Source organism: Ursus maritimus, unplaced genomic scaffold (assembly GCF_017311325.1).
Source record: "Ursus maritimus isolate PB19 unplaced genomic scaffold, ASM1731132v1 scaffold_2, whole genome shotgun sequence".
Taxonomy (NCBI): Eukaryota; Metazoa; Chordata; class Mammalia; order Carnivora; family Ursidae; genus Ursus; species Ursus maritimus.
The window spans coordinates 77,128,097-77,156,029 of record NW_024424452.1 but is presented as its reverse complement, the minus strand read 5'-3'; the positions used below and the strand labels follow the sequence as shown (position 1 = coordinate 77,156,029).

Below are 27,933 nucleotides of genomic sequence, written 5' to 3'. Positions count from 1 at the left end.
CTCCCTCAGGCTCCCCTTTGCCACAGTTTTCATCTTCCTTGCATCCATACTGTGAAGATGGAAGGGGTCCAACCCCTGGACGACAATGTGGGAAACACACCAGGGCGAAGATTCCAGAAGAACAAGCTATTGCTGGTGGCAGCCGTAATTCAGGGGCTGGGTCTGCTCCTGTGTTTCACCTACATCTGCCTGCACTTCTATGCTTCCCAGGTAAGATGGATGCTCCACTGGGCACTTTGTTTCCTCCAGCTCATGCTGATGGCAGCTCCAGCAGCTCCAGTCACTTGGAAATAATCCGGTGCCAAAACTGTTCATTGCCCTCATCTGCCCCTCAGTGATCGTAAAGTGTGGTCAAACACCCTCCTGTCTCTCCTTTCCTTCCTTCTTTTCAGTAGTGGCAGTGGTGGGGCACAGCAGAGGTATGTAGGGCAAGGGCACTGCTTCTGGATTCTTCTTCTTCTTCTTCTTCTTCTTCTTCTTCTTCTTCTTCTTCTTCTTCTTCTTCTTCTTTCTTCTTCTTCTTCCTTTTGCAATGCAAAAATCCTGGTATTCCTTTATGAGCTCTCACTTCGAAGCCTGGAGTCACTGATACCCTTGCTTTACTCATTCTGCTAGTAAGCATCTGATCAGGGAATTTATATAAAAGGGAAATAAGGAAGGGACCGGTTCCACTTTCCCACTGTATTCATAAACCCCATGGGCGATTTGCTTTTTGAGGAATGCTGAAGGTACCACTATCAAGTCCTTTAAATAGCTAACCTATGGATTTTAAGGGCAGAGAAGTGTGTGTTCATGTGCATATTCACACAAGGCCAAATATTTACCCCAATAACTTAATCAAAGATTATTTTTCAGTCTTTCTGCACCAGTCGCAACTTACAGATATCACTCTGTCTTTTTCCACTTTGTCCAGTACATCCTGTAGTGGGTGATCATCTTTCTAAGCATTTCTCCCACTTAATCAAGATATTCTTTCCCTTTTTCCTTCTCTTTGTTCTGGTTCCTTCTACATTATTTTTTCTTATTTACTTGTTTATATCTACAAACATTATTTTGTCTTTAAGGATGTTCTTGGCTGCAAGAGATTCCACTGAAAAGAAAATAAATGTATCATCTTCCCATGTTCCCTTGGTGGGGCTAGTCTGATAATTCTTGTTTTCTTGGCAGGTCACTTTAGGTTAGAAAAGTCTCTCCCTGGTAAAGGTGAAATAAGGGGAACTTAAATTTCTCATGGCCATGTCAAAGACTGGGTACCTCAAATTAGACCAGGATAAGATAAGCAGAGTCCTAACCAATGCCTGGGCTTGTCTTTGTCTACAGGAAGTAGGGGTTTTTGGTGCACAGAGGCTGGTGGGAGTGTGGTTGTGATCAGTGTACCGCAGAGAGGGCTCATGTTCCTAAATTCCAGGAGTGTAGCTGGTGTCATGTCGAGTCTGCGGACTAGTAAGCACACCAATGTGCCAGTCCTCTCTTGGTCTTGTCACACATTTCCTTCTCTGTGCAGAGCCCCTTGGATAAAATTAGAGTAGGCAATTAGGGGGGAGGGATGGGGGAGGAGTAACGTGTCCATGGCAGGATGCCTAAGACATAGACCGGAATTAGGCTTTTCTGAGAAGAAAACAAAGAGAATGACCAAAAATAGAACAGCTGAGTGCATTCACCAGGTCTGGGAGCCCTGAGAGTGCTTTTTCAGACAACCACAGTGTTACATATTTCCTTACACTGTGGGGTGATGGAAAGACAGAACAGATGGCCCCAGTCAAGGCTCAGCAATTGCACTGGGGCTCTGAGCAGGACAGAGGAAAAGGTGAAACAGATATATAGCCAGCTGGTGGTGGGACCGCCCAGACTGTTAATACCTAAGAGATGCTGAGAAGGAGAGGGGTCCTTTCTGGCAAGTCACCCAGAGACTCTGTGACAGAGCCTGGAGGGAAAGCTAAGTGCGGGTTTCCAGGATGCTAGAATTCACTGAGCCGATCTCTGGGAGAGAATTAGCTTTCTCTGGTCCTGGCACAGAAATGGAACCAAAGACATAGGAGGTATGTTAGAGCTGCTGGCTCAAGAAATGTGCTCTCATATACTCGGGGTACAGATTTTTTTTGGCGCAGATATTTGAAATTCTTCGCTTCACATCACATTTAATTTCTTTTTTCTTATTTCTTAGCTAGACTGCTGTAGCTAACATAATTTCTTGTACTGTTGTAGGACCCAGGGCAGCACAATGGGTCCTTACATTTAATCTCATGTAGTCTATTAGGGGGAAGGATAGCATAGATGGGTCATGTGTGTTCTCCCTGGAATTTGATCAAACGGTGGTGGTGGCAGTGTGTGTGTGTGTGTGTGTGTGTGTGTGTGTGTGTGTGAAAGAGAGAGAGAGAGAGACAGAATGGTGTAGTGTAGCTATTGAAAAACAGACGTAGACTGGTAGCCTTCCTAAACTCATTGATAAGATGGGAATTTTGGTTAAAGGATAGGGCTGGTGGTGATGTAAATCAAACCTCTACTTTTATAAAACCTAATATTCCAGTGATGTGACTGAGGGGTGAAATTGAGCTGAAATGCTGATCATTTGACCAGTTACACTGGATCTCTTTTATTGTAGGAAAACATATTTGGAGAATAATCATGATTTTTCTTATTTCCTAGATTTAACTTTCAGCTTTATAAAATAACTGCCTCCATGTACAACTCTGTAAAAAAAAATACAGATATAACTATTAAACTTCAATGACAGTGGACTTTCCCTTCAATCAAATTTATTTAGTAACCTGTGTTTTTTCACAACTCTATTAAGTTGTATGTACTTATGTGAAAAGCAGAATTTTTTTTTTTAAGATTTTTAAATTTATGTATTTGACAGAGAGCGAGAGACAGTGAGAGAGAGAGAGAATACAAGTAGGGGGAACGGCAGGGAGAGGGAGAAGCACACTCCCCACTGAGCAAGGAGCCCGACATGGGGCTTGATCCCAGGACCCTGGGATCATGACCCAAGCCGAAGGCAGACACTCAACCAACTGAGCCACCCAGGCGCCCCAAAAGCAGAAGTTTTAGTTTTTGAGATGCTAGAAAAAAAGATAGGTCATACCCACTCCTCCTGTAACTTCCCTCTTTGGGCCTTGATTTACTCATTTTAACACAAGGCAGTTGGATCACATGATCAGAAAGGTCTCTTCCAGCTTAATATCCTGTGAGTATGTAGTTTATGTATAAGTAAATAGATTTTTGTGTCTAAGCTTATGAATTTCCTGCTTCTTAAGAAGGGACTGGAGGAAATAAATTTTGCACATATATTTGTAATCTGTACTTATTTATTTATCATGTACTTATCTATACATCTATTCTGGGTTAGCTAAATGCCTTATTTCAAAAGGGGAGAGATGTGGTTGCCCTAGAAGAACGTCCATGATACGAGTTATAAAACTGAGTGTTTCTTTCACTAAAACCAATACACATTGTTTGGATATTTATTGGGACCTGTCATTTAAAGTGTCAGGCTCCTAGTTGTATCTGTAGTTTCAGCTGGGAAGAGTGGGGGGTAAACAGAAGGGGGAACGAACCACAAGAGACTATGGACTCTGGGAAACAAACTGAGGGTTTCAGAGGGGAGGAGGGTGGGGGAATGGGCTAGCCCGGTGATGGGTATTAAGGAGGGCACGTATTGCATGGAGCACTGGGTGTTATACGCAAGCAATGAATCATGGAACTTTACATCAAAAACTAATGATGTACTGCACGGTGACTAACATATCATAATAAAAAAAATAAATTAAAAAAGAAGAAGAAAAAAAAAATCTGACCTATAATGCACGAAGCTTTCATAAAGTATATCCACATGGGGCACCTGGGTGGCTCAGTTGGTTAAGCATCTGCCTTGGGCTCAAGTCATGGTCCCAGGGTCCTGGGATCGAGCCCTGCGTTGGGCTCCCTGCTCGGTGGCGAGACTGCTTCTCCCTCTCTCTCTACGCCTCCCCGCTCATACTGTCTCTTGCTATCTCTCTATTTCAAATAAATAAATAAAATCTTCAAAAAGAAAAAAGAAAGAATTATATCCACATGTCTCAGGGCTTTAGAAGCCAGGCCTTTTCCAAGGTTCGTACCACCTCTACCATAGCACTTTATATACGTGAGGGCCGTTAGTGATAATTCCTCAGCGAATCTCACAATGAAAGGTTTACACTCTTACCATTTTTCCTGCTGGGAAGAACAGAAGTGGGGGGTACTTGGAAAATGAGTGATCTGTTCTGTACCAGTGATGCCCAGAATCAGAACTCACAGTTTCCTGGTGAAGTTTCAGGCTAGAACTTGGAATTTATGTATCAATTAGGAAGAAAAAGAGGTGTTTTTGCCTGAACAAATCTCATCTCGGATTAGCTCAATTTAAATGTGTCCCCATGTAATCTAACACATTTTTTAGAAATTCTTTTCTTAAATGACAGATGGGCAAATAAGTGATTTGCAATATATCCGAGTTTGCATTTCATAAGCAATTCTGTGAGAATGAAAAAGAAACATCTGAAGTGTTGAACTGAGCTTGTCATTAAGTATTTTCAGCTTTTCAGGGGAGGTATGAATAAAAATACATAGAATCTTCGGATTTTTCAGCAGGCATTAGACATAGTCTATTTACAGATAAAACCCCAGAACCTCAGAGATGGTAGAAGCTGGGGGAACAGGTAATGCTTCAGCTGATATTAGAAGAGGAGTGGAAATTCTTTAAATGGACAAGAGAGCTGATGGCCTTGGACAGGGTCAGAAGGCTTCCTCCGTAGAACCGCAATTTGTTCAGAGTGGTTGAAGTTGAGTGTTCATAGGGGAAAGTGGCAAAAGGTGAGGCCGAAAACCTAGGCGGGGGCAGATCACCAAGGGTCTTGTGACTCATGCGAAGGGAGCACACTTTAGTGTAGTCTACGCAAAAGAGAATACAGGAAAAATTACTAGAATTGTTGCTTCTCCAACTTTCGCTTCTCTCCTGTGGTCTATGTGTCGGCGAATAAGAGAGTGAGTCAAATCTCTTACAGCACTAGGGGGCACCACAGTAAAACTAACCATTATCAGATTTACGATTTTTTTTAAAGAAAGCCTACTCTCTTCTCCTGAGGAGTTAAGATTAGAAAACTTTCCGCAGGAAGCCAAGAGCTGATCCATGTGTAAGAGAATGAACACTGTCGGGGAGCCTGATATTGTTCACTATTTACACAGTAGTGATATTTTCTAAACGAAAAATTTAGATACGTGTTCCGACCCATGCGCTCAACACAGGACAGAGTAATTTGGACAGAAATCATGCTGGAAATGCCACATATGTATATGGATATAGAAACAAATACATACACACACAGAGGAGATTTGGGAAGTGAGCAGAACGGCTCTCGGTATTGACCCAGGAGTATAATCTCCCGCTTCCTTTTCTCTGACCTCGGTCCCTAGCTACCAGCGTGGAGTAGACCCAGCCTGCCCCGGGCTGACCACTCTGCCCTCCCAATTCGATTTCTTTTAATAAGAATTAATTTTGTGCCCTTTAATCTTATAAAAACTGCAGCTTTCCACCCTCTTCAGGGATTCTTTATTCATGGAAAATGAATGTTAATCTGGAGGTAGCTAGGTTAGAGGAACCATGTACAATGCTGTTTTCATGCTCTATTTAGTGAGTTAAAGGAAACAACAGAAATACAGAGTAGAAAGATTAGTCCCCAGTCACAGGTGAAACCTGTGGTCCTGACATCCTATAGCTTTTGTGCTTTGTCGTCACCACACTTTTGATATCCACACTTTTTCAAGCGAAGGAATTAAAACACTTCCTTATATGAAATTACAAAAGATTTCCTCAAATTTCTGAAGGAGCTGTTGGGGTGTAGACGACAGTGTGCTGGACCAGGAACCAGATTCCTCGTTCGGTCCAGCCTTCTAACTTGTGACCCTGGGTAAATTCTGTGAAATTCCCAGAGCGCCCATTTAATCATTTCCAAAATTTGAATTTGGCTTCTGTGAGGAGGGAATGTTGTGGTACCGAGCTTTGTAAATGCTGAGAGTATTATTAGTCATGAACATGCATCCATAGGCAGAGGAACACTAAATGTTTACTTTGTGGCACCTATCCATATGGACAAACACCCCATAACTCAAACCTCAGAAACCATATCATAGTTAAGGTTACCCTTAACCTCATGAAGCTTGACTTTGCTACTGAAAGTTTTAGGATTAAAAACAAACAAACAAATCCTTGTAATAATTCTAGCATTTTTGAACGTAGACTTCTAAGAGCTCATGACTGCGTTAGAGAAGAAAGAAAGGGTGAAGAGGAGAATTTATGAAGGTAGTATATGGTGTTCTTAGGGTTAGTGTCTGACAGTGGTTCAGAGACCTAAATTACATAGTCAGAACATGGCCTGTTCCATTCCCCCCCCACTAAGTTTGATATATTTCATCCAATTCTGTAATGACTTGGTTACTAAATCGCGTAGAAAATCATCTGGAAAAGGCATGTTGTCTTGTTCACAATACTGGAAACACTGGGGATCTGACTAGCATAATTAAAAATTATTTTTCCTTTCAGCAGACCTTTCATTCTAAAATGTACCTCAGATGGGTTATGAATTTGTATAAATTTGTCTAGCTTTGATAACATGTAAACACTACTTAAGAACATACTCTGACTGATAGAAAAATGGACAAATAGACTCAACTTTAATGCTCCCAACACTAATGTAATAAGCGCTTGTGGATAGAAAGCCATCATTCCCAAAGTGTTGCCCTGTATCTGTGGGGAAGTGAGGGTCCCATGAGTTTAAACGATGGACCCTCAAAGCTGGGCTTCCCTGTAGCTATAGCTAGGGCATGGGGCTGGAGACCCACACAAACCATAAACAAAGATCTGTACGAAACAACAATATCACAAAATGTCCTAAGCAAGCAGCAAAACAGTCATTACGGGCAAATATAAAAACCTGTTGGGTTATAAAATAATCTGTAAAACACATTGTACACATTATACGCAGTAATACAAAATAGATTTTGAATTACTCGTGTGTTGGGTGCTTAATGTTTTCAGCTTCCAACGCCCTGAAAGTTCTTGACCTGACCCAGTATCTGGTATGACAAAAACTGGGAACTCAAAGCTCTTTTTGGGGGGGATAATTGAGGGGTAACACTCCTGCAATAACAGCCCCTCATTTTTTGCAGATCTTTTCCCTACTTTTGTCCTTTCTAATTCATTACAACCTTGGAGGAAGTTAGACGGATATCTGTGTTCAGTTTTGCAACGAGGAAATTTGAGGCATGAGAGACCTGCCTAGGTTTATGTAGAAAAGTCAGGGATAGAAATTAAGACTGGGCGGGGGTGGGGGGTGGGGTGCGGCACCTGGGTGGCTCAGTTGATTAAGCATTTGCCTTTGGCTCAGGTCATGATCTCAGGGTCCTGGGATTGAGCCCCGCATCCGAGTCATTGCACAGTGTGAAGTCTGCTTCTCCCTCTTCATCTGCCTCTCCCCCTGCTTGTGCTCTCTCTCTCTCTCTCTCAAATAAATAAATAAATAAAATCTTAAAAAAAAAATAAAAGAAACTAAGACTGGGTCTAAATTCTAGTCCTGTCTCTTTCCATAACACTTGGCCATGACTTCATGACGCTAAGCTTTAAAAATTTTGTCTGGCTGTTTTGAAATTTGTTTCTTTTTCTGACATTAGTAGTTTTTGAAGAAAAATTAAGGGAAAGATTTGTGACTTGGTATTGAGGAAGAAGATTCTTTTTCAGAGGAGAGTTAAATCTACTTATGCAGATGTTGTTAACATGATCAATGAAGCTTTAACAGTCGCATAATACCTTATAGGTTATTTTTATAAGACGGAGTACTGCATGTGTGGTATATTCATAGACAAGAAAGGGGACCTCAATTTGGGCACTAACTCATTATTTCTCTGAGCCTTACTTTCTCTCTTTTATTGCTATTTTTAAAAAAATAATAATGAGATTCAACTACATAATCTCCCTGGGCCTTTCTAGTTCCATCACACTCTGAATCAAAGATTTACTTTAATGTGATAGTGTGATTTTCTCACTATTTCAAATACCTATTCAACAATGTATTAGTTTTTTAGGGCAGCCACAAAAATACTACCATAAACTGGGTGTCTTAAAGCAACAGAAATGTGTTCTCTCACAGTTCTGGAGGGTAGAAGTTGGCAGGGCCATGCTCCCTCTGAAGGCTCTCAAGAAGACTCCCACCTTGCCCTTCTGGCTTCCGGTGGCTCCTGGCAGTCGCAGTCGTTGTTGTTTCTTGGCTTGTAGTTGCATTACCCAAAGCTCCGCCTCCATCTCTGCCTGGTCGTCTCCCCGTGTGTCTCACTGTGTCCTCTCTTCTTGCTTTGAGGACACCAGTCATATTGGATTTTGTGCTCACCCTAATCTAGTTGGCCTCATGTTACCTTAACTAATTACATCTGCAAAGATCCTATTTTCAAATGAAGTCACTCTCTGAGGTTCCAGGTGGACACCGATGGGGGGACACTTATTCAATTCACTACAAACCACTTATTCACTTACTTGTTTAACAATATCTATGGAGTAACGGTTACCTGTCAGACACTGAGAAGCAGTGGTATGCAACATATGGTCTTCCTTCCAGAGTTTCCAACACAGTGGGGAAACGAGACAGTTAAAGAAACAATCACACAGTGTGTGAGAAGTACTGGATAACCAAGTAGGGTACAGTAAGAACTTCACTAGGAACTTTCACAGAAAGCCACCAACCTGCTTCAATACCTAGTTTCTTGACTGAGATTGTAAAGCAAGCATACTTTTCTTTTGCATTAGGTGCTTTGTTTCTCTTCCATTCATTATCAGAAAGGCTTTGGTTTTCTTCTTTAAAAATTTTTTAATTTGAGTGTAGTTGACACACAATGTTACATTCGTTTCAGGCGCACACCATAGTGATTCAACTTCTCTATGCATTTGCTAAGCTCACTACCTGTGCCCATACAATGCTGTTACAATATCATTGACTACAGTCCCTATGCTTTGCCTTGTATTCCCGTGACTTATTCATTCTGTAACTGGAAGCCTATGCCTCCCACTCCCCTTCACCCATTTTTTCCATCCCCCCACATCCATCAATTTGTTCTCTGTATTTATTGCTCTGATTCTGCTTTTGTTTATTCATTTGGTTTTTTTTTTTTTTAGATTCCATATATGAGTGAAATTATATGGTATTTGTCTTTCTCTGTCTGACTTACCTCACTTAGCATAACACCCCCTAGGTATATCCATGTTGTTTCAAATGGCAAGAATTAATCCTTTTTTTAAAAAAAAGATTTTATTTATTTGAGAGAGAGAGGGAGGGAGAGAGAGAGGGAGAGAACACAGGGAGAGTGAGAGGGAGTAGCAGATTCCCCATTGAGCAGAAAGCCTGAGGTGGGGCTCGATCCCAGGACCCTGAGATCATGACCTGAGCTGAAGGCAGATGCTTAACCGACTGAGCCCTCTCAGGTGCCCCAGATTTCATCCATTTTATGGCTGCATAATATTCCACTATCTACATCTATTCCTATGCTTATGATTCTATCTATCTGTCTATCTATCTATCCATCCATCTACCTACCTATTTATCTTTATACCACACCTTAGGAAGGCTTTAGGTTAAATATTTCATTGTCATTGTCACCACCATCATCATCCCGCTGATGATTTTTACCAGTCACCAATCTCAGTTTGCACCAGAATATAGGTTGAGGATTATTTCAGCTCATGCAAATGAGGCTAAGAGCTTCACTGCACAAACAAAACTAGAGATACTTTTGATTGTTCACTAACCATCAGAGGGAGCCACTTGGGGAGGAGGCCTGCTGCTTTTATTACAGTAGAGGGATTTACTGTGTTGAAAAGATCTTCTGTTCAAAAGGTCTTCTTATCACCCAGTCTCTTGGGATTTCTCTTTTGAATGTTGTGATTTGCCTACTCTCTGACATGGAAGAGCCTGTAGGCATTGCTTAGGCCACAGTGTGAATAAGTACTGCTTATTCTAGCAGTTTAACTGAGGGCGGACATTCAGACGAGGAAATTAGAAACTGAGGAAGGGAAAGGACTTGTTCTGGCTTAAGACAAAACCCAGGAGTCCTATTCCCAGACCAACGCCTTAACTGCTCTACTACGTTGCCCTCCCAAAGCAGTGGTCCTTCCTTTTTGTACAGCAAGTGAGATGGCGAATGAGTGACTTCAAATAGAAAGATATTGATTGTAATAATTTTGCAACTCCCTTTGTACTCAAGGATGAACAGGGCAATTTAAAAAAACCTTGAGCTATATATAGTGTTGGCTAGAGCCCATGTCAGATATTACGTGATTATGGAGCCACCAGCTAAGGTCTGGGCATAGCGTAAGGGGCTAAGTTCTGGGCATAGTTTAAGGGTCTAAGTTTCACCTTAGCTCAGCAAACATTTATTTACTACGCCATTATGTTTGAGGCATTGTAAGACTTATGATAATGCAGTGGGTACATTATAAACTGACCCTTCCAGGTGTGAGACTAAGCTGCTACAAGGATATTATGGTGGAGACTTAACTCAATCACTGAGGTGAGGAAGGAAGTTCTTGGAAATCAGTTGGCAGACCCTTCTGCCAGTGTACTTTGAGGACTTCCCCAGTTAATGTGGAAAAGGAAACCCTGATATAAGAAAATCTTTCACTTGAAGATATAAAGAATTGGTTGCATTAGGTTAATCTGATAATTTTGAAATGTGCTCATATCACACAGATGATTTTGCTTCATTTGGTTGTTTACCTGAATACCCAGAGTCCTCTTAGGAATTTGTTAACTGCTAAGCATTCAGGCAATGAAACCACAGTTCTTTTTCTCAGAGATAGAGAGGAGAGGGTCACTAAGTGCCTCGCTGAGGGATATCCATTACTAAGTAAATTTGGCAGGAAGAGTGGAAGTGGTTAGAGGGAGGAGGCTACATTTAGGATATCATATGGGCTGTGTAGTAGAGAGGAGAATAAACATTAAGAGAAAGATTACAGCAAAAATGTGCTGGAAGCCATGAGAAGAGGGAATTTGGATGACAGTTAAAATGGCTTTTCTTTGTGTTCATTAAATCACAAAAGACTACTCAAAGAGTTTCTCAAAGTCACATATTTTCGTCTTTAAGAAATATACCTTTCAGAAGGGGGAATGAAGCATGAGAGACTATGGACTATGAGAAACAAACTGAGGGCTTCAGAGGGGAGGGGGTGGGGGAATGGGATAGGCTGGTGACGGGTAGTAAGGAGGGCACGTATTGCATGGTGCACTGGGTGTTATACAATAACTAATGAATCATGGAACTTTACATCAAAAACCAGGGATGTACTGTATGGTTACTAACATAATATAATAAAAAATATTATTATAAAAAAAAAGAAATATACCTTTTGGGATGAGGTTTTCTGAATAGAGAAAGCCTCTCTGGCCAAAGAACCCGTTTTTGCCCTTTCTTCCCATTTTTTTTTTTTTTCTCTGAATGGGCTTATGAACTTCCCTGATAAGAGGTGGGCCCTTTTGTCAGGGAAGGCTGTTTCCACTGAGTACACATGAAATGCACCAGGATGAGAGTCTACTTCCCCAGCCTGTTGTAATGAGTCAAGTATGGAAAATTCCCTCTTTCTTTTCAGGCTCCTTGAAACATCCCTGACAGCTTGTGAAGTTGTGCTTTCATGATCTCTCAGGTCTCCTCTATTGACATGAAGCCCAAGGTGGGGGAAGGAGTGGTTCACATCCCAGTGGAGGTGGCATGCTGAAGTGGAGAGTCCCCATCAAAGATCTGTTTCCCCACCATCCAACACTGATTCACACCCCAGTGCAGTCCCACGTAGGATCTTGACACCATCCTGATATCAAGTGAGGAAGGGCAAGGCCCACATAGTGAATGCAGAACCCACTTCCTGCTTTCATATTTGATGAGTGTCTTTTTTTTTTTTTTTTAAGATTTTATTTATTTATTTGACAGAGAGAGAGAGAGAGACAGCCAGCGAGAGAGGGAACACAAGCAGGGGGAGTGGGAGAGGAAGAAGCATAATCCCAGCAGAGGAGCCTGATATGGGGCTCGATCCCAGGACTCTGGGATCACGCCCTGAGCCAAAGGCAGACGCTTAATGACTGAGCCACCCAGGCGCCCCTGATGAGTGTCATTGACTCCTGCCACAGATGCCCCTCTCCAGGACAATTGCCAAAAGAGTATGAAGTTGGCAGCCTCATGTCACATCCCAATGAGTCAGAATTAGAAACTCACACTCTCCAAAGATGAGCTCTTTAAATAAGCATCACCTTTTTGGGAACATGGTACAGACTGTGAGGTAAACACTAGACATCAGACGTTTCCTATCCCTGTTCTTGAACAAGTCAGTGCTCAAGATGCTAAGAGAGGCCAGAAAGGACCTAATTCTGGCTCTTCTTTGCAGCACCTGCTTGCTGCCTACTTTATACTTATTCATGGGTCTGCTGCCCCTTGCCAGGACAATTGTACCTAATCAGAGCTGAGCTAAAAGTTTTGCCAACCTGTACTATGCAGGCAACCTTGAAGAGTTGGCTGAAGAGATTTTTTTTTTTCTGAAGAACTTCTGGATATTTTGAGATATATCTGAATATTTTAACAACTATCTAAAACCTAATATATTAGCCCTGATCAGTATTGATGATGAAAATAATTCAAATTAATCTTGGACCATCAGACAAATGTTTTCATAGGGTTTTTTTTTTTTTTCCCTCTTAAGGAAGTACAGGATAAGAGAAGGGTTATTATCAAGAACTTGGAGTTCAACCAAACTCAAGTTAATACCTGTTTATTCGTGAGCAATTCCTTAACAACACTGATTCTCATTTTCCTATCTGCAAAACATGGGTAATTATTATTCATACTTACTAAGATTATTTTGCACAGCAAATGAAGCAATGAATGTGAGTAAGAATAACCTAGTGCATGGCATGTTGTAAGTTCTTAATGAATTTTTATTATTTTTCTTGAATACCAAGAACAGTCTCATTCCTAAACTTTTCTTCCATAGAATGTCTTTTGCTTATCTGGTTCCTTTCTGTCTTTCAAGGTCTTTGTCCAGGTCTTTCCTCCTTGAGCTGCCAAAGCCTGCAGTGATTTTTCTGTTCTCTGGAACCTTATGGGATACACTGTCTATTGACATTTACCAAAGGTTTTATGTAGAGGGAGGGTTTTATTTCCTCAACTGGCATATGAGTTTGTCAAAATAAGAACTGTCTGTTCTATTCTTTTGTGTTCCCAGATTTGAATCTAATGCCTGCCATACAACAGATACTCAGTAATTGTTGATGCTGTGTCAAACCACCAAATAATATGACAATCATATTATTCAATCAATTATTGAATAATTCAGTAGAAAAAAAATTTCTTGTTTGCATCAAGGAGATGATTTTTTTTATACTCATGCTTCTGAGACCACTTCATTCAAACATCAGGATTATACTTTGAGAATGATGTGGGCTCTTCAGACTTTCCAGATTGAAGAAGCTTTATTCTACATCTTGTTCTTACATGGAAGCTCTGGGACCTTTGCTATTTTCCCATTTCTTTTAGCATTTGGAAAGGATCTGAGGATTTTGCTTTTCTTGATATTAAAAAGACCAGGTTTATTTTCATATGAGTAAAAGAAGTAACTTCTGACTGTTTTCTGGTAATCTTTCTCATGAAGCCCAGATGCTTTTGTACAGTTTCTTTGGGCTACAGAGAGCTAGAAAGCTAATATTTCAGGGACTTTGGTAGTCTTTATTCATTATTTTATTAATTCCTTCATTCCATAGTCAAATATGAGGCTTAAGTAATGTTGCACAAAATAAATTAAGAACATGATATGGATCTTGTCTTCCATGTGCATCCAAGAAAACTCGCTGACATTTGTCAACTCCTTTCACTGTTCCAGGCCACATGCTGAATATTCACAAAACATTAGCTCATTCAATCTTCACAATAATCCTCTAAGATATAGATTTTATCATTCCATTTTACAGATGAAAAACTGAAAATCAGCAAGGTAGTACCATTTACCAGGGTCACACATTTAGATGAGACTTATATCCAATGATGGTAGAATGGAAGTCAATAGAGTGTTTTTGTTTTATTTTATTTTATTTTTTATATTAGGATCCACACTTGGTGTTGTACATTTTATGGGTTTTAACAACTGAATGACGTCATATACCCAACATTGCAGTATCATGAATAGTCTCACTACTCTAAAACTTTTGTACTCTACTTATTCATCTCTCCCTCCTCCCTAACTCCTGGCGATCACTGATCTTTAACTCTCTCTGTGGTTTTGTCTTTTTCAGAATGTTATATATTTAGAATCATATAGTATGTGGCCTCTTCAGATTGGCTTCTTTCACTTAGTAATATGTACTTAAGATTCCTCCATCTCTTTTCATGGCCTGATGGCTCATTTGTTTTTAGCTCTGAATGATAGTACAATGGCTGGATGTATCACAGGTTTTGTTTTTTGTTTTTTGTTTTTTTATCCATTCACTTACCAAAGAACATCTTAGCTGCTTCCAAGTTTTGACAATAATGAACAAAACTTCTATAAACATCCATGGGAATACAGTGACTTTAAATACTGGCTGTGAATGCGAGTGCAGAAGCCAAAAATCAGGGATCTGATTTAGGCCTTGAAGGCAGTAATATTTTAATCAGTAGACACAGATGGAGGGATATTTTTGGTGGAGAGAACAAAGAAAGTGAGTGCTTTTCAAATGCTTGCCAGACTAACTGCTGGGTACATTCACATGTTATCTTACTTAAACTTCACAGTCATCTGGAATATTCCAATAGTAATATTATGCTTTATTTTCATAGAGCTGAAAACTAATGCTCAGAAATAATACATAATGTTTCCAGACTGTTTTTGTGAAACAGAAAGGTGCCCAGTGCACCACTGAAAGTTTCTTCTGTCCTGCCAGGTACTGTAGGATTTTTGTTTTGAATCCCAGCCACTGGCCAGAGATAAAACACAGGAGAACTATGACCCTGGGCATGCTAGTGGCTGGGCCAGACAGGTTGAGGCCAGGGTCTGGCGAAAGCCTGGGACACAGAAGAGGAGATTGTTCACTTTTCTTTGAGGGCCTCCTGAACAGCGGCAGCTGTGAGTTTCCCTCTCTGGGACGAGGTGGGGTAATGTCATCTTCCACACCTCAGCCCCCCCAAGTATGGTTGGACTTTAGCATGAAACATAGCACCTCCAGTGGAGGCTGGAGTCACTTACACCAAACCCTGCTCCCCCGCACCTCATGAGGGATCTTTATTAGCGCAGGTTAGACTGTGAGCCAGCACAATGGGCCTCTCCCTCAGAAGACCAAAACAGGCCCCCCCACATGTACCAAGTCTACTGATCATAGAGTGCTCCCAAGCATCAGCTTCAGTTCCGGTAGAAAGAGGAACAGATTTTTTCCCCCATTTTTATTTTGTTATATTAGTCACCATACAGTACATCCCCAGTTTTTGATGCAATGTTCCATGATTCATTATTTGTGTATAACACCCAGTGCTCCATGCAATATGTGCCCTCCTTAATACCCATCACTGGCCTATCCCAATCCCCCACACCCCTCCCCTCTGAAGCCCTCAGTTTGTTTCCCAGAGTCCACAGTCTCTCATGGTTCATTCCCCCTTCTGTTTACCCCCCCCTTCATTCTTCCCTTCCTTCTCCTACCAATATTTTTTTTTATTTTTAAAATTAAAAATATTTTCTTTTTTTTTTCCTTGGCATTAGGTTTATAGTTTTTTCTTCATTTGTTGGCTTGTTTGTTTGTTTCCTTTTTTCACTTTTGGGATCAGGCTTTTTTTTTTTCTCTCTCTCTCTTTCTTTTTCTTGGGAATCAGGCTTATACTTTTTTGTTTATTTATTTGCTTTCTGGTTCCCGTTTCTTTTCTCTTTTCTTGAAGCAGAGTCTTTTTTTTTTTTTCCAGGCTTATCTTAACAAACAAATCAAAGCACATCTAGTTAAAGGTCCAAATACCAAATACTCCCTACTGCAAGCAAGGAGGAACTTTACAGAGGATTGGCCTGGGGGAAAGAGCAGCCAAAATACAATAGCAGAGTGCACAAAGCATACACCAGAAACACTTCCTGAAGTGACAGGCCATTAATATAGCATTACTCTCAGGAGCAATAAACATAGCAAGCTTTCATACACACAAAAGACAGAAACTTAGACATAATGACAAGATGGAGGAATTCTCCCCAAAAGAAACATGAAGAAGAAATCAATCACAGACAGGGATTTGCTCAAAACAGATATAAGCAATATATCTGAACAAGAATTTAGAACAACAGTTATAAGAATAATAGCTGGGCTTGAAAGAAGCATAGAAGACACCAGACAAACCCTGGCTACAGAGATAAAAGACCTAAAAGCTAGTCAGGCTGAAATAAAAAATGCTATAACTGAGATACAAAATAGACTGAATGTAATCACAATGAGGATAGAAGAACCAGAAGAACCAATAGGTGATATAGAAGATAAAATTATGGAGAATAATAATGCTGAAAAGAGGAGGGAAAGAAAACTATTAGATCATGAATATAGACTTAGGGAACCCAGCTATTCCACAAAGTGCAATAATATCTGTATCATAGGAGTCTCAGAAGAAGAAGAGGGAGAAAAAGGGGCAGGAGGTCTCTTCCCTAATCTGAGGAAGGAAGCAGGCACTCAAGTCCAATAGGCATAGAGAACTCCCCTCAAAATCAACAAAAACAGGTCACCAAGACACTTGCAAAATACAAAGATAAAGAGAGAATTCTGACAGCAACTAGGGCAAAAGGTCCTTAACCTACAAGGATAGAGACATAAGGTTAGCAGCAGACCTGTCCACAGAAACATGACAGGCCAGAAGAAAGTGGCATGATATATTCAATGTGCTGAATGGGAAAAATATGTAGGCAAGAATACTTTATTTAGCAAGGCTGACATTCAGAATAGGAGATATAGTATCCAAGATAATTAAGAACTAAAGGAGTTTGTGAACAGTAAACCAGCTCTACAGAAATATTAAAGGGGCCCCATTGAGCAGGAGAGACCAAAAGCAACAAAGACTAGAAAGGAAAAGAGACAATCTAAAGGAATAGTGACTTTAAAGGTAATACAATGGTACTAAATTCATATCAATAATTACTCTGAATGTAAATGGACTCAATGCTCCAATCAAAAGACATAGGGTATCGGAATCGATAAAAAAATGACCCATTGATATGCTGTTTATAAGAGACTCATTTTAGACCCAAAGACACCTCCAGATTGAAAGTGAGGGGGTGGAGAACCATCTATCATGGTAATGGACATCAAAAGAAAACTGGAGCAGCCATACTTACATCAGACAAACTAGATTTTAGACCAAAGACTGTAATAAAAATGAAGAAGGGCACTATATTATAATAAGGGTGCCTATTTATTCTATGAGGTCCTCCTGAACAGTGGCAGCCGTGAGTTTCCCTCCCTGGGGCAAGAGAGTGGGGTAATGCCATCTTCCACAAGATGATCTAACATTTGTAAATACTTATGCCCCCAAATTGGGAGCAACCAAATATATAAATCAATTAATAACAAACTTAAAGAAACTCATTGATAATACTACAATAATAGCAGGGGACTTTAACACCCTACTCAAAGCAATGGACAGATCATCTAGGCAGAAGATCAACAAGGAAACATGGCTTTGAATGACAAAGTGGATCAGATGGACTTAACAGATATATTCAGAGAATTTCATCCTAAAGCAGCAAAATATATATTCTTTTCGAGTGCACATGGAACATTCTTAGGTATAGATCACATATTGGGTCACAAATCAGGCCTCAACCAGTACAAAAAAAAAAGACTGAGATCACTCCATGCATATTTTCAGACCACAACACTATGAAACTTGAAGTCAACCACAAGAAAAAATTGGAAAGACTGCCAATACATGGAGGTTAAAGAACATCCTACTAAAGAATGAACGGGTTAACCAGAAAAATTAAAGAAGAAATTTAAAAAAATACAAAGAAGCTAATGAAAATGAAAACATGACAGTCCAAAACCTTTGGAACACAGCAAAGGCGGCCATAAGAGGGAAGTATATAGCAATACAGGCCTTTCACAAGAAGGAAGTAAAGTCTCATATACAAAACCTAAGCTTACACCAAAAGGACCTGGAAAAAGAACAGCAAATAAAGCCTAAAACCAGCAGAAGAAGGGAAATAATTAAGATTAGAGCAGAAACAAATGATAGAGAAATTTAAAAGAACAATAGAAGAGATCAACAAAACTAAGAGCTGTTACTTTGAAAAATTAACAAAATTGATAACTCCCTAGCCAGACTTATCAAAAAGAAAAGAGAAAGGACCCAAGTAAATAAAATCAGGAATGAAAGAGGAGAGATCACAACCAACCCCACAGAAATACAAACAATTATAAAAGAACATTATAAGCAATTACATGCCAACAAATTGGGCAATCTGGAAGAAATACATAAATTCCTAGAAACATATAAACTACCAAAACAGAAACAGGAAGAAGTAGAAAATTTGAACAGACCCATAACCAGCAAAGAAATTGAATCAGTAATCAAAAATCTTCCAACAAACAAGAGTTCAGGGCCAGATGGTTCCCCAGGAAAATTCTACAACGCACTTAAAGAATTAATACCTCTTCTTCTGAAGCTTTTACAAAAAATAGAAATGGAAGGAAAACTTCCAAACTCATCATAGGAGGCCAGCACTACCTTGATTCCAAAACCAGACAAAGAACCCACTAAAAAGGAGAATTACAGACCAATATCCCTGATGAACATGGATGCAAAAATTCTCAAGATACTAGCTAATCAAATCCAACCATACATTAAAAGGATTCTTCACCCTGATCAAGTGGGATTTATTCCTGGGCTGCAGGGGTGGTTCAATATCCTCAAATCCATCAATGTGATACACCACAAAATAGTAAAAGAAAGGATACAAACCATATGATCCTCTCGATAGATGCAGAAAAACCATTTGACAAAATACAGCACGCTTCTTGATAAAAACACTCAAGTAAATAGAAATATATGGAACACACCTCAAAATCATAAAGGCCATATACAAAAGACCCACAGCTAGTATCATCCTCAATGAGGAAAAACTGAGAGCTTTTCCCCTAAGGTCAGGAACATGGCAGGGATGTCCACTCTCACCACTGTTGTTCAACATAGTACAGGAAGTCCTTGCCTCAGCAATCAAAGAAGAAAAACAAATGAAATTCATCCAAATTGGCAAGGGAGAAGCCAAACGTTCCCTCTTTGCAGACGACATGATACTCTATGTAGAAAACCTAAAAGACTCCATCAAAAAATTGCTAGAACTGATACATGAATTCAACAAAGTCACCGGATATAAAATCAACATACAGAAATCTGTTGTCTTTCTATACACCAATAATGAAACAGCAGAAAGAGAAATCAAGAAATCAATCCCATTTACAATTGCACCAAAAACCATAAGATACCTAGGAATAAACCCAACCAAAGAGGGAAAAGATCTGTACTTAGAAAGCTGTAGAACACTTATGAAAGAAATTGAGGAAGACACAAAGAAATGGAAAAACATTCCATGATCATCGACTGGAAGAACATTGTTAAAATGCCTATACTACCAAAGCAATTTAAACTTTCAATGCAATCCCAATCAAAATAACACTAGCATTTTTCACAGAACTAGAACAAACAATCCTAAAATTTGTATGGAACTAGGAAAGACCCCAAATAGCAAAAATAATTTTGAAAAAGAAAAGCAAAGTGGGAGGCATCACAATCCCATACTTCAAGTTGTATTACAAAGCGGTAATCATCAAGACAGTATGGAACTGGCACAAAACAGACACATAGATCAACGGAACAGAATAGAGAACACAGAAATGGACCCACAACTATATGTTCAGCCAATCTTTGACAAAGTAGGAAAGAATATCCAATGGAAAAAAGACAGTCTCTTCAACAAACGGTGCTGGGAAAACTGGACAGCTACATACAGAAGAATAAAACTAGATCATTCTCTCATACCACACACAAAGATAAACTCAAAATAGATGAAAGACCTAAATGTGAGACAAGAAACTATCAAAACCCTAAAGGAGAACACAGTCATAAATCTCTTTGGCTTTGGCCATAGCAACTTCTTACATCACCAGAGGCAAGGGAAACAAAAGCAAAAATGAACTATTGGGACCCATCAAGGTAAAAAGTTTCTGCACAGTGAAGGAAATAATCAACAAAACTAAAAGGCAACCAACAGAATGGAGGAGATATTTGCAAATGGCATATCTGATAAAGGATTAGTATCCAAAATATATAAAGAACTTATCAAAATCAACACCCCCTCAAACAAATAATACAGTTAAGAAATGGACAGAAGACATGAACAGTCATTTCTCCAAAGAAGACATACAGATGGCTAACAGACACATGGAAAATGCTCAACATCACACATCATCAGAGAAATACAAATCAAAACCACAATGAGATACCACCTCACACCTGTCAGAATGGCTAAAAATTAACAACTCAGAAAATAACAGATGTGGCAAAGATGTGGAGATAGGGGAATTCTTGTGCACATTTCTTGGGAATGCAAACTGGTACAGCCACTCTGGAAAACAGTATGGAGGTTCCTCAAAAAGTTAAAAATAGAACTACCCTATGAGCCAGCAATTGCACTACTAGGTATTTACCCAAAGGATATAAAAATGCTGATTTGAAGGGGCACGTGCATGCAACATAGCAGCAATGTCCTCAATAGCCAAACAGTGGAAAGAGCTGAGATGTCCATTAATAGATGAATGCATAAAGAAGATGTGTCCAGATATATGTATGTACATGTATATGTGCAGATAGATATATATACACATATATATGGATTTACATGTATATATGCATATATATGTATTTACATGTATATATGTGTGTGTGTGTATAATGATATATTACTCAGCCATCAAAAAGAATGAAATCTTGCCATTTGCAACAACGTGGATGGAACTAGAGTGTATTACGCTAAATGAAATAAGTCAGTCAGAGAAAGACAAATATCATGTGATCTCACTCATATGTGGAATTTAAGGAACCAAACAGATGAACATAAGGGAAGGGAAGGAAAAATAAAATAACATAAAAACAGAGAGGGAGGCAAACCATAGGAAACTCTTAACTATAGGGAATAAACTGAGGGTTTCTGGAGGGGAGGTGGGTGGTAATTTGAATTAAAAAAAAAAAGATCTTACATAGCACTGTTTTGTATCCAAACAACCCCCCCTCAAAAAAACAGTATATAAAGTTTCCAAATGGACCAAGCTAGATAAGTCACAATTTGAAACTGATCTGACTCCCAAGTCTGTGATCTCTGTCTCATCCTACCAGGCTCTAGTCAAGGGCAAAAAGATGAGAAAACAGTTGGCTAGAGCATAAGACACAGGATATATGTGGCAATAAAGCTTGACAAGGAGGTTGGAGCCAGGCCATGAAGGGTCTTGGATTGGGCACTGTGGAGGTCAGTGGGGTAGCGAGCATGAAGTAATCAAATATGGAGGATGAAGGGAAAAGTTGTGAGAGGGCAGGGAGCAAGAGAAAGGAAGGAACATCTTATTTTATTTCACAACATTGCCAGGATTTGAAGGTATTGATGCTAGTAGGAGACTTCTGAGAATATGTAAACGTCTAATACTGGGCAATCTTCGGGAGAAGGAACAGGAAGCCTGAGTCTGGAGTTCTGTTAGATCTACCCTAGACAGGAAGTCATGTGTGCTTTCTTTGCTGCCTCTCAGCATTGCGGTCTCAGAGAATGTTCTCTTGGTTACTACCAACCCTACTTTGCCAGGGTACTTCAAAGCATTCAGAAATTTCTTTGATTTGTAGGGACCTTTTAGAGATTTTGCAGAGTCAGTCAAATTAAATCATGAGGACTTTTAGATCTGAGAACTGGATGTAAATATGGATGAAGAGGCTTTGTGTTCTTCCCTTTTATTAAAATTGACTTTGAATTGCAACTTTTAAAAACTAAATCTTGGACAGTTAATGCTGGAAGAAATGCCTGTGATCTTCTGATAATTTTTAAACATGAAAAAACTGACTTCTGGGGAGGTTATGAAATTTGCCGAAGATGACACTGAACCTGCCTGGCTGACATTAACACCGAGGTTGCCCTGTGCTGAGAGCCCTGTGCTCTTTGTGCTACTCCACAGGCTGCTTCTGATTTTAATAATGTGGCCACTCATGCTGGGACCAACCAGCTGGAGAGTAGTGGGGGCATTTATTTACCTAGGGGATTATGGTGATAGTGTAATATGCCCTTTGAGAGGCCCTCTTCCAGAACATTGCCTTAAGCATGAAGGACACTAATTCTGCCATCACAAATAGGGGAGAGAACCATAGACTCTCAAGTCATCCCAAGTCAACACCTCTATCCATGTGCTCACCACTGAATTAAAATTGCCTCTGAGGTTCACCCACTGGCAAGCTTCAGAAAGGCTTTCCCTTCTTCCTATGCTGCCTGTTGGTTTCAGCTTGGTAAGGCTTGTGATTTGACTTAGAAGGGAAGTAGGGGATTCCTCTTCTGTGTGGGCAGTCCCAGTGGAATTCACTTTAGCCACTAGTGTGCCAGGAGACTGGGAAGCAGGGATTCCACACCCCAAGGCATGAAAACAAATCCCTCCCCATACCTTTGATCAGAATGTCTTGCCAAAAATAACCTTTGAGAAGAGATGTTGCTCTTGGCAGGAGAAATAGGTGGTGCTTTTTGGTTTTGGTTTTGTTTTTAATTTCCTTTTTTAGTGGGTAACACAAACACGTGGTAAAAAATTTTTAAAATATGAAAAAGTAGACCATGAAAAGTAAGTGTCCCCCCACTCCTGACCTCAGGCTTCCAATTCCATTTTCCAGAGGCGACACTTATGACCTGTTTTCTTAGTATTTCTTCAGATATATTTAATGCCCATACATGCATTATTAATATTTTTAACATGAATGTAATATATTTTGTATATCATTCTGCCTTTTTTCCCCACTCATATATTTGGGAATTTCCTCCATATTAAACTGCTTTGTTCTTTTAACCATTAAATTACTATAGATATTTTATTTATCAGGCTTCCTTTCTTCATTATTTTACTTCTCTTTTGCTGTTGAGTACTCACTTGATTCAAGTTAGATTTTTCAACTCATTAAACAAAAGAGAAAAAGACAGTGTTAGAAATATATACACTCAAATCTACTGAAGGATTAGACCAGTTTCTATTGCCCATGTGAACTGAAAATAGTACAATCTTATTCCAGCATTGCAGTGAATGAACAAACAGCTAGAAAGCTTCCAGAATTCACTCCCAGTACATTCTGGGAGTTTATGGCCATGATGGATTCATTGGTCACAGCCTTCTTCATGAGGAGATCTCTATGACTGCATGGCTTTCTTAAGATGACTGTTAAAAGCTCCATTATCCAAAATGGGAAATCGGGACTCAGAAAGCCACAATATACCAGAGAAGAGTTTGGCAGAAGTGGGGACAGATCTTAGATGTTTGCATGATGGAGCAGAATACTCGTAACTTATCTTAGGAGACGTTATAGAAAAGCAAGGGGGCAGGTAGGAAGTCTGGGTCTAATCTTTATAGAAAACTCGAAGTCTCTTGTCAAGTCATTCCTTCCATAGTCCTGCATTTCTGCTTCATAGGATATAACTTGTCAATTTCATTTGCTCACTTTTTTTTTTCCTAAAAATATATCCTTTTTCCTCCTTCAGGTGCCACCTCAGTATCCTCCAATTCAAAGTATCAGAGTACAATTTACCAGTAAGTATGGTTCAATTGATTCATGTTTTCAAAAAGAATCTTCCTTCTAGTCTCTTAATTTCTTCCAGAAAACAGAATCTCTCCCTACCTTTTGGGAAGCATGAAATCCTGCAATTGTTAGAACCTGCATGCTGTTTTCATTAGGTACAAGGAAGGTGTATAAAGAAGAAAAGGGAGTAATTAGTTACCAAATATGTGCTTGTCACCGTATTAATCACTTTATATGCCTCTCTTAATCCTTCCAGGAACCCTCTGAGTAGGAATTATTCTCATTTTTTAGGTAAGAAAACTAAGGCTTTACTTCTCACAAGGCTGTCTGACTTTACGACACATTGTTTCCCACTAAATCAATTATAGGACAAGATTTTGTCTTAATGAGAGTTGGGGGGGGTCCTGGATATGAAGACAAGGTGATCCTCTAACTACCTGGATAGCATTTTTTGGATCCATGATTAAAATTAGGACAATCACCAGTAGTTTCTATATGGATATTCATTTATTTATTAAATTCTTCCGAGTCTGAAGGGAAGTATATCTTGCCTTCCATAAGTGGTCCTCATTTTCACTTCAAACTATGTCACCTGGGCCTGGTGCAAAGCAAGAATTAACTGAATTATGCCCAGTAGTGGAGATTTGTTCTGTCCTATCACTAAGGGACATGGGCCAAAGTGGGGAATCTGAGATGTGGTTGCTTGGCCATTCAGGATGATATTGTGAGGCAGGAATAAAAGAAAGTCAGTCTTTTTGCCTTACACTTGGAATGGCCCTACATGAAGCTACCACAGCCAACAATCTCTGTCCTCTCCCAACCCTCATTTTTTTTTTTCTCCTGTGGTGGCAACTCTTCCCAAGACATTTTCCAGGAAAAACTAGCAATAAGAAAGCAAAATGGAGAAGCAGGTCTGTGTTCTGGAGCACTTCCACCTGCATCTTACTGAGCAGAACTGAGCCCATTAAGCTTAATGACTGCTAGCAAAGGCCAGTAGTAAATGCTGTTGAGAAGTCTCGTGTCCCCGGCATATGAAAAATTTGCATTTCGTGGTCAGGTGGAGAGAGGATAGGGAAGTGCTAACAAGCAATTGCTTTGTGTGAAGGTGGTATGCAAGACCCGGGCAAGGGGGCACCCCTGCTACCCTTTGCCCTGTCTCTCCATTGACAAAGAAAGGAAGCACTGAAGTTTCCAACCCCTCCTGGTTTTGAAAAATCAGGGAAATCTCGAAGTTCCATTTCCTGCCACTGGTCTGTTTTGACTACTGCCAATTGCTGTAATCTCTCAGTTTTTGCATCCCAACCCCATCTGAAACTCTCTTGGCCACTAGTATTATTAGCTTTGCCTCTTCTTCCATTCCACAGGTGAAGCAGACTCCAACCCTCGTGTAGATGCACAATGTTCTCTTTCTTTCATTCTTTTCAAAATCTCTCCCTATCACCCTTTCTTCACATGTTTTTAGACGATTTGGAAGGTTGTTGCCCAATGCTGTGCTAACTAATCATTTTTTTTCTTCTTGCCCTCCCCTCCTTAGGATGTGAGAATGAGAAAGGTTGCATCATCACATCCCCAAACAAGGATGAAACTATGAAGGTGCAAGACAACTCAATCATCATCAACTGTGATGGGTTTTATCTCGTCTCCCTGAAGGGCTACTTCTCTGAGAAGCTCAGCCTCAGCCTTTATTACCGGAAGGGTCGGGAACCCCTCTTCTCCCTGAGCAAGGTCACATCTGTTGACTCCATTGGAGTGGCTTATCTGGCTTTCAAGGACAAAGTCTACTTTAACGTGACCACTCACAGTACCTCCTACAAAGACATTCAGGTGAATGGTGGGGAATTGATTCTCATTCATCAAAATCCTGGTGGATTCTGTGCCTACTGAGGACCTGAGGGCTACATCTAAGCCAGGCACCAGTATGAACACTGAGCCGGGGTTGGACAGGACTCTGATTCTTCCTTGGGAGTGGAGAAATTGTCCTAGCCTAGGCCCCCATATATGGCCACACGGGATGTGACCAGAAGCAGATCCCCCAACTCAGGGATATTTAAAACTTATTTTACATACCAGTTAACTTTATTTATCCTCATGTCTTCTAAATCACCTATCCTTCATCCCTCATGGTTGCCTCAAGCCTACTAGGCACCTCTACAAGAATGAGAAAATGGGTGCCTCTTCTTTAAGGCACATTATTTCTATTGGTCAGGAAATTGTTATAATAAACTTTCTTTATTGAAAAAGACACTTGACTACCATTTGCTGGAAATTTGACATCTGGCTTTGTCAAAATGAAGAGGACCAAGAAAGGGGCTATGAATCTGCCAAAGGCGGTGTGGACTAACCCCTGGCAGCCCAAACTGTCTCTCCAAGATGAAATTAGTTCCTGTTTGCATAGTGTCTAAATACCTCTCTCATTTGGTGGAGTTCAAAAGGAAAATCATCTTGAGAACAGCTGTCACGATTTGAAGACAGCCAGCTAAGGAATACTTTGTGCTCTGGGCTTTTTTCCCTTTACCACTCTGCTTACTTTCCCAGCCTCCAATGTTCGGAATAGAAATTTCCCTTCAAAGAATCATCCTGGGGATGTGATGCTGTGAAAAATCTAATCAGTGATTTTAGGAAAACTGAGAGAGGTTTTTCTAAACTGGGAGAGTGAGATAATTTATTGTGATAATTTATGCCATCTTTATGGCACGGGAGAGCAGTGAAACTGCACATCTCAGGGTAAAAGTCAATAAGAACGTAAATAGTCTGGGAAGGAAAACACATTCTTTGCCATGCTAGGCAAAGCAACACATGTGCGTTCTCCTGCTTATTCTGAGATACATACTCAGCCCTATTTCTTGTACACGTATACCACATTGCTAGCTTAAAAAATGAAGCAATTCTATTCTTGAATGCAAGTTTATGTCAAGACACTGAGAAGTTATTATATTATATGAAAAATAATGATATCTATCTAGAAACACCATAATATCGCATATGATCTAATACTGGTAATTGAGACTAGAATGACCAATAATGAGCAATACCAATAAGGAAAAGGATCCCTTTATTTTTAGTTTAAATATCCCTCTTGATGCATCAGGATTATGGCACTATGGACAAATTTCCAGATGATTTCTAAGTTCTCAAATTTTTGATAATTTTCTTTAATGGCAGGAAATGGTTTCCTCCCATTTTAAATAGAGTGCATAACATAACATAGAATCTTTCTGGATGATTCTGTGTCATCACAGTGATTGTATTGTGCTGCAGTACAGTGATATCTCCAGAATCTCCAGAAAAGGGGAAGGCAGTTTGCCCCTACACTAAATGGTCTCAATTACATTTGGATTTTTTTCTATCTATTTAACACAGTTTTCCATCTCCTCTTAAGTGTTTATTTATCTCCAACTATATTCTTGCCCCTCTATTTTAATCTGTTATGGAAAGAAGGTAAATAAAGATGCATGATGAAAAGAAGCTAAATAAGAGAAATTGTGCATAAGGTAAGAGTAACCAAGCTCTGAGTGGCTGCCAAGGCACTCACATAATCATATTCATGATCATGATCATAATCATAGGTAAATATTAATGGACGGTCTGCTGTGGACCAGGCATTGGGTTAATTGCTTTGCATGAATTGTTCTGAGCAAGATACTCTGTGATATTTGTCTTGACCCCTCAGAGGATTTAAATGTATGTGTGTGTGTGTGTATTTTTTTGTTATTGACTATGGTCTGCAACGTTGAAGCTACTCAATGGGTGATATCTAATAAGTAAATGTTTATGACTATAGATAATATTTAAGAAAATATATATTCACTTTTTAAAGTTTGGAATTTCTAATTGTATTTCTCCTGAGCATGCACATTCCAGGCCTCAGCATAGTTGTTCTGTGGGTTGTCTGTCTTTGTTGTCATGGTCCTTCCTCACAGATGCCTGCTCCCTTTGGGTACACATGGCTTGCTCTTCCCATGCTGGCCTCTTTCGGCCACGCAGGGATTTTTTTGTCATGCATCAGCTTTACTCCCCGCCCCCCCACTTTCACCCATCAAAATATGCGTGTCCTCTTTAAGTCATTCCTCCAGAAAGATAATTAAACCTTCTCCAGGCACAACAAAGTTT

General features: G+C 39.8%; 1 protein-coding gene across 1 annotated transcript; it reads left to right on the top strand.

Annotated features, from left to right (window-relative positions):
* TNFSF4 (TNF superfamily member 4) lies at positions 1-25,820 on the top strand. Its single transcript, XM_008696397.2, has 3 exons — positions 1-210; positions 23,786-23,834; positions 25,358-25,820. The coding sequence occupies exons 1-3, from the start codon at positions 58-60 to the stop codon at positions 25,705-25,707; spliced, it is 552 nt and encodes a 183-aa protein (XP_008694619.1). The 5' UTR covers positions 1-57; the 3' UTR covers positions 25,708-25,820.
* Positions 25,821-27,933: the final 2,113 nt, after the last annotated feature.

What these genes read in the sequence shown, in the direction of transcription:
- TNFSF4 (XM_008696397.2), top strand. Translation starts at nt 58, where the DNA reads ATGGAAGGGGTCCAACCCCTGGACGACAATGTGGGAAACACACCAGGG. An exon ending in TGCACTTCTATGCTTCCCAG is followed by an intron (nt 211 to 23,785) that starts GTAAGATGGATG and finishes TTCCTCCTTCAG; the next exon opens with GTGCCACCTCAGTATCCTCC. An exon ending in TATCAGAGTACAATTTACCA is followed by an intron (nt 23,835 to 25,357) that starts GTAAGTATGGTT and finishes TCCCCTCCTTAG; the next exon opens with GATGTGAGAATGAGAAAGGT.